At 37.1% G+C, this 6169-nt stretch overlaps 2 protein-coding genes across 4 annotated transcripts; one reads left to right on the top strand and one right to left on the bottom strand.

Moving 5' to 3' along the window:
* The first annotated feature begins 3724 nt into the window (after positions 1-3724).
* LOC6631488 (probable RNA-binding protein 18) lies at positions 3725-4839 on the top strand. Of its 3 annotated transcripts, none has more exons than XM_070207804.1 (4): positions 3725-3895; positions 3954-4060; positions 4189-4356; positions 4436-4575. In XM_070207804.1, the coding sequence occupies exons 1-3, from the start codon at positions 3830-3832 to the stop codon at positions 4325-4327; spliced, it is 312 nt and encodes a 103-aa protein (XP_070063905.1). In that variant the 5' UTR covers positions 3725-3829; the 3' UTR covers positions 4328-4356; positions 4436-4575. The 3 variants fall into 3 exon arrangements, with proteins under 3 accessions (XP_070063905.1, XP_070063902.1, XP_002054925.2); XM_070207801.1 differs by having other exon boundaries at positions 3748-3895; positions 3954-4062; positions 4145-4356; positions 4436-4839; XM_002054889.4 differs by lacking the exon at positions 3725-3895 and having other exon boundaries at positions 3948-4060; positions 4436-4839.
* Positions 4840-5060: 221 nt separating this feature from the next.
* Positions 5061-5814, bottom strand: mRpS25 (mitochondrial ribosomal protein S25). Its single transcript, XM_002054890.4, has 3 exons — positions 5577-5814; positions 5327-5521; positions 5061-5255 (listed from the first exon to the last, which is right to left on the bottom strand). Exons 1-3 carry the CDS (start codon positions 5711-5713, stop codon positions 5084-5086), a joined length of 504 nt encoding a protein of 167 aa, XP_002054926.1. The 5' UTR covers positions 5714-5814; the 3' UTR covers positions 5061-5083.
* Positions 5815-6169: the final 355 nt, after the last annotated feature.

The following is a 6169-nucleotide window of genomic DNA, read 5'->3' as shown; positions in this document are numbered from 1 at the left end:
AGACAGTACAACGGTAAATACACAAATTGAAAACGCACTCAGAGTAAGCCAAAGCAGTTGCCTGAAGTGCGAGGGAATAAAAAAGCAACGATGCCGTTTTATAGCAGAAGTCATATGTATTTCTTACTCTCATACTGTCTGAGCGCGCGAGCGTGCCTCGAACCCGAACAAAAACTTTGGACTCGCCGCACAGAAAACGAGATGCCCCATCGCCGTCCACTAATTGTGCAGTCTATAAGTTGTGTGGTTAGTGGTTATAGGCATGATGCAACCGACATAGGTCTTGCATAAATAACAATTTTAAACTTAGATGTTATTTGACTTTTTATAGGTGATGTGCTGATTGTGTTTTGATTAGATAAGAAAAGCATTGATAATTAACTAAATTCACTCAAAATAAAATACACAAATATTTAAGCTATATTATTATTGAAAACCCGAATTTTTTCCATAGATACCCTACACGCTAAGAGAATGTTTTGGGAAGCTCCATCAATGAGTGCGCAAAAATCTCGTCTGATTGACTTCACACTCATTATATTCTTTACCCACTAAAGGAAGGTAAAAAAGTATGTTTCTGTGCAAATGTATGTAATAGCACTAACCAAACAACATATAGACTGGACATCACATAGAAACAACATTGGTACAAAAAGTATCGGAGGCATCTGGTCAAAACTCGCGAGTGAGGAAGTAAGATATACATATGATGTATTTTTGATCCGCTTACTCTACAGGAAAGTGCTTGGCGCTCTCTCTTCCATATGATTTTTGCGATAGAACGGCAACGATGTTAACTTTTATCTCGCTCGCACTTACTCTCAGCTCTCTTTGCTCTGTCTTTATGTTTAGGGATCGTTTAAATGTGTATGTGTCCGACAAGCAAAACTGCGCATAAATTCAATTTTTCCAAATGCTGAGGCATTTCTACCCTTTTGAAAGCACGAGTAATATGAAATAAAGAAAGGGTTTGCCACGTCGATGCGAAATTCTTGCATTTAAGCTCGCTATCGTTGGTAAGGGTACCCAAGCGTTGCCATGTGTGCATTTAAAATATTTTGGACTCGCTATTCACGCATACTTGCATATTTTGTATATGAATAGAAGCATTTATGCGCTTGTGTGACTGTTGCTTGCCTGCCTGCCTGTCCCCGATGCAAATTTAACAAGATTTTGGGATTTCTTATTTTCGACCTCTACACATAGACACACACATACAAATGTCAGTGAATGGGCGGATCATGGGCGCAAAAGAAAATATCATTATTGGCACGCGTCTGACGCGCGCCCTTCTTTTTTAAGATTTATATATATTCATGTCCGCCTGTCTGTCTGTCCGCATGTATGAACGCAAGAATATCAGAATCTATAAGAGCTAGAGAAATGTTAGCTGAAGGTGCTTCTAGTGACTGCGCATACTGAGTTTGTTTCCGATAAGAGATGCTTACTCCGTTTTCAAGCATTCGATAAGAATCGATACCTATATCTCGTTTTTTGAGCAAATTAGCTAGAGACATTAAATAAAAATCTATACCGAAATCTTTAGCTAATCTTTTTAGTTTTAAGAGCTAAAGCCAAAGTATATTTTTATATGTAGTTTATTTCAATATATAGCTATCAACACCCCCCCACCATAGCTATCAATCAAATAAATTTGAACTACTCACTAATTGAAGTCACAATTTTAATGCAATTGTCTTTTTGATAATATGGTATACGATTGCTACTCTTGAGAATTTCATCAAAATCAATTGAGAAACACAAGTTATTAAACAAAAGGTATTTTTATATTGCCATGTGTTTAAGGTGACAAGTGCAAATTGCTAGAATTTATTTATAATGTACAGACGCACACATGTACCATCAACAGCACTGCAATGGCGATTGTATTGTTTTCTGTGCTGCAATTTAAATATATTTTTTCTCATTAAGACTAAATAATTGGGGTGGCTGTTGCATAGAGGCGGCAGTAAGTGATGCGGCCAGTTGAGAAATCGAACCCTACCGAGAAACTCCTTTCTTTTCAAATTTAGTTTTATTACTGCTGAAGCATACGAGCGTGAAGAACGAGCTGCATTTGGTGTTAATGAAGATTCAGGGTATTCACTAGTCGGGAGCTCCCGACTAGAGACTCTTATTTCTTTAAAAATATATAGTTTAAATGATTAAAATTGAAGACCTGATCTGGTTCATTGCAGTGCGGGAGATTCTAATATTCCAAGGACCTATAGCCTCTGTCCACTGAACACATTTCAGAATATATCATTTATCATATTTATCTCGATATGTGTAAAATGCGGACTGTGCATTTCCCCATAAGAAAACACATTTCCCACCTCTTTTAAATATGTTACATCTTTGAAAAATGTGTAAATTCGCTTCGAACATTTCGTGTTTTTTGTGATGGTTAATTGAGATTTCTAGCGATGTTGTAAGAAATGGTACAGTATCATAGCCGTACACATCTGATATATCAACGAAGGCAAGCGGCAACTTTAAATAAGAAATTTAATATTAAAATTCTTCCGCAGTTTTTAATTTTTTTTTGGAAGAAAAACTTTACGGCACTTATGTAAATTAAATAAACTCGATCAGCTGTTTATTTAAAGAAGCGGTACTTTTGCCACTCACATGTGACCGACCACCGGTGGAACACCAATATGTGAAATTTGAAGATGTGACATTTCTTAAACCAGTGGACAGAGGCTAATAAAATCATAATAAATAATTATGAATCGAAAATTCAATATTTATAATGCTTGTCATCGATAGTTAGCATCTCTCGATTCTCTTTTCGAAGCACTAGCAAGAAACACTACGGCCGACTCATTTGGCCGTTCCTTATGTGGGGCGACATGTACGTCAAATTACCGGCGGTGACTTAGCGTCGAATTTCGGTACTTGTTATCGTAAAAGTATTAGTCATTTCTAAATGCATTTACTTATGTTTTAAAGCACGAAGCAAATCAATTTAAATGCAGAATTGCAACATATGTAATTATTTACTATCTTCCTTCATTTTTTTTTTGGGTTTTAATTTATAATATGGGTAAGCCGAGGGGTTGAAAAATTAGGTTTCCACCATACTTTAAATATCTTAAATTAGGGATTATGGCCCCGAAAACCGCATATACACGATTGCAGCCTATAGTTTCACCTAGCCAACTGTGAAAATTTAATTAAAACCGTGGGTACCAATTTTAAGATATTTGGAAAAGAGTGCAACAACCCCCATTTTAGCCTCATATATAATGACCACAGAAATCAACCTTGTTTTCAAGCCTTTATTTCTTAGCTCAGAGATATATTTTAAGAAACTTTAGGTACTTATTTTAAGTAAATGGACGGTACATTTTAAGAAAATAAATAAATTAACAAATTAAATTATTAATCTGTACTGACGAAATAAATAACAGAATGATTGAAAAATCGTGCTCTATATACACAAATACCGTGCATTTGGGGCCATTGTCGGAGAAATTAAACAATAAAGGTTAAAATATGGCAGCAATTTAACAGTATGATATCTAATAGTGCCAGCATGTTTATTCTGCATTAACATAGGATGCTATTATATAAATAGAAAAATGAGAATTTTTCAACCCCTTGGCTTACCCATATTATATTATTAAAATTCAAAAACAAATGAATGCAAGCAGTAAATAATTTAGTTGCTTGCATTTCTGCATTTAAATTTATTAGGTTCTGTCCTTAAAAACATAAATATATGCATTTAGAAGTGACCGATTCCTTTTCCGATACCAAGTTCCACAAATCGACGCTAAGCCATCGCCGCTAATCTGACGCACATGAAGAATTACTATCCAAAATGGTCCACTCGCTTATCGAGCTATCGGTGTTTCAATATATAAACAGTGAAAAAATGGCTAGTACGGTATGTATAACAGATAAAATGATTGCTTAGAATAGTTATTATTCAATTTAATTTTCAGGGTAGCGCGGCTGGGAATCTCGGAATAAATGTGAAGGCACAATTGACTGCGATCTCTGAGGAACACCGACGTATCTGGATAGGAAATCTGGACGCGCGCATCACCGAGTAAGTTGTGAACTGTGCAATCGTGCATTACATTTTTTCGCTCTGAATTGTGCTAATATATATATTTCTTTGACAACTATCGGTTTCAACTTCTCAAACTAATGCAAAAATGCGGTGCCATTGAAAAGTTTGACATGTTATTTCATAAGGGCGGTCCAATGGTCGGCCAGTCGCGTGGATATGCCTTTGTCACATTTACACAAAATGAGGGCGCCACTAACGCAATTATCAAACTGGACGGAACTAGTGTGGGCAATCGTTGTATAGCTGTGCGTCTCGCTAAGAACATTAAATATGTAAGTGAAGTGTTAACGTTGCCTGATACAAGACTGCGTGGTATAAGCAGCTTTTTTACATATTTCAAAAATCACTTAGGATGATCTTCAAAGGCCCAAACCCCGCATAGAGATACCTGCACTGGGGAGAGTCAAGCGTGAAGAAAAGATAAGCAAAGCAGATGCCATTCGCGCCATTGAGGCCAAACTGAAAACTTTAGAGCGACAGACGGATAATAATTTGGAATTAAACACCGTCGGACGTGATCAAAACGTGCCCTTTATCCATCGCTATCAATTCAACAAGAGCCGTGAAGCTCTACAGCGTACAGGACCACACGGCAAATATATTAAAACTAAGTCCGCGTCACCATATCAACGTCAGCTTGTCAAACGACGTTGATTTAGACCAAATTAGTATCTTAAAACTACTTTTGATTTAATTAAATATTAGATTGGCTCGCCCTTAAGAAAAAATATAAAGTTAGTCCAGTTGGCTGCAAACTTGGATTTTCTACGCATGTCCTCAGGCAGGGCCACTGTGCCAGGGCAGGACACCTGACTAGGTATTTCACAGATTGTTGCTATCAATTCAACAAGAGCCGTGAAGCTGTACCACATATCAGGATCAGCTTCCAAAACGACGCCTAGTCAGATGTTATTAATATCTTAAAGCCCTTTCAAAAACCACCTTCGATTTGATCAAACATTAAAATGGATCGCTCTTATGAAACAATATAAAGTTATTTTATTTGGCTGCAAACTTGAATTTGCCACGTACGTCCTCAGGCAGGGGCACTGTGCCAGGGCAGGACATTTGACCAGGTATTTCACAAATGCAGTGGCGTTCGCAACCATATCCAAAGTTGGCTGGATTATCTTTGCTTTCCGCCAAGCGCGCTTCAGCGACAAGTTGTTTACTAAAATTAGTAAAATCGTTCAATGCTAGAAAACTTTTGAATGCGATGTGGCCATATAGACAAATGCTTACCGTGTTTTTCCAACTACATTGATTAAGTGTTCAACGATTTCATCGCGATTCTTAGAATCAATGTCAATAATCATATCCCGCCCATCTTCAAAGAAGCAGCGAACAAAAGGCGAGGGCGCTATGTTTTTTAGAGTGACGACTTGCACATCAGGATTCCTAAATTGTATTTGTGGAATGTTCCAAAATACTAAATCTCTGCGAGGAGGTATATTTATTAAATTCGCATCGTAATATAGAGATGTAATCTTACCTTGCGCCTGAATGATGGTTACCGTACGTGTTGTAACAGACGCTGAATATTCGCACATTGTCTTTCAAAACTAGCTTACCCTCATTTAGATATTTTAACGTACGCCGTATGGGCTCTCGTCCCTTCATAAATGGCATCACGTATGTTAATTGGTTCAATTGAAATTATAAAAAATATTTATTATAATTGTCACTTGTGTAATTCAGTCAGCCAGCTATCGATAGAGTCAAACAACGAATACATATCGATATTTTAGAGTTGCCGCAGGCACTAACCATACAATCACTAACCAAACAACATATAGACTGGACATGAGTACAGGAAAGTAGACACAAAATGTATCGGTGGCATCTGGTCCAAAATCGCGAGTAAGAGAGTAAGATATACATATGATGTATTTTTGCACCGCTTACTCTATTAGAAAGTGCTTCGCGCACTCTCTTCCATATGATTTGTGCTATAGAACGGCAACGCTGTTAACTTTTTCTCGCTCGCACTTACTTTCAGCTCTCAATGCTCTCTCTTTATGTTTAGCGATCGTTTAAATGTGTGTGTGTGTATGTGTCCAACAAGCAAAACTGCGAAAAAATTCA

This window comes from Drosophila virilis, chromosome X, assembly GCF_030788295.1.
Source record: "Drosophila virilis strain 15010-1051.87 chromosome X, Dvir_AGI_RSII-ME, whole genome shotgun sequence".
Lineage (NCBI taxonomy): Eukaryota > Metazoa > Arthropoda > Insecta > Diptera > Drosophilidae > Drosophila > Drosophila virilis.
Note: the sequence above shows the minus strand (reverse complement) of the source record. Positions and strands in the feature narration are given on the sequence as shown.

Coding starts and splice junctions, on each gene's coding strand:
- LOC6631488 (XM_070207801.1), top strand. CDS start 3,830: ATGGTCCACTCGCTTATCGAGCTATCGGTGTTTCAATATATAAACAGT. Junction 3,896..3,953: donor GTGAAAAAATGGCTAGTACG/GTATGTATAACA, acceptor TTTAATTTTCAG/GGTAGCGCGGCTGGGAATCT. Junction 4,063..4,144: donor GGACGCGCGCATCACCGAGT/AAGTTGTGAACT, acceptor ACAACTATCGGT/TTCAACTTCTCAAACTAATG.
- mRpS25 (XM_002054890.4), bottom strand. CDS start 5,713: ATGCCATTTATGAAGGGACGAGAGCCCATACGGCGTACGTTAAAATAT. Junction 5,522..5,576: donor AACCATCATTCAGGCGCAAG/GTAAGATTACAT, acceptor ACCTCCTCGCAG/AGATTTAGTATTTTGGAACA. Junction 5,256..5,326: donor AATGTAGTTGGAAAAACACG/GTAAGCATTTGT, acceptor TACTAATTTTAG/TAAACAACTTGTCGCTGAAG.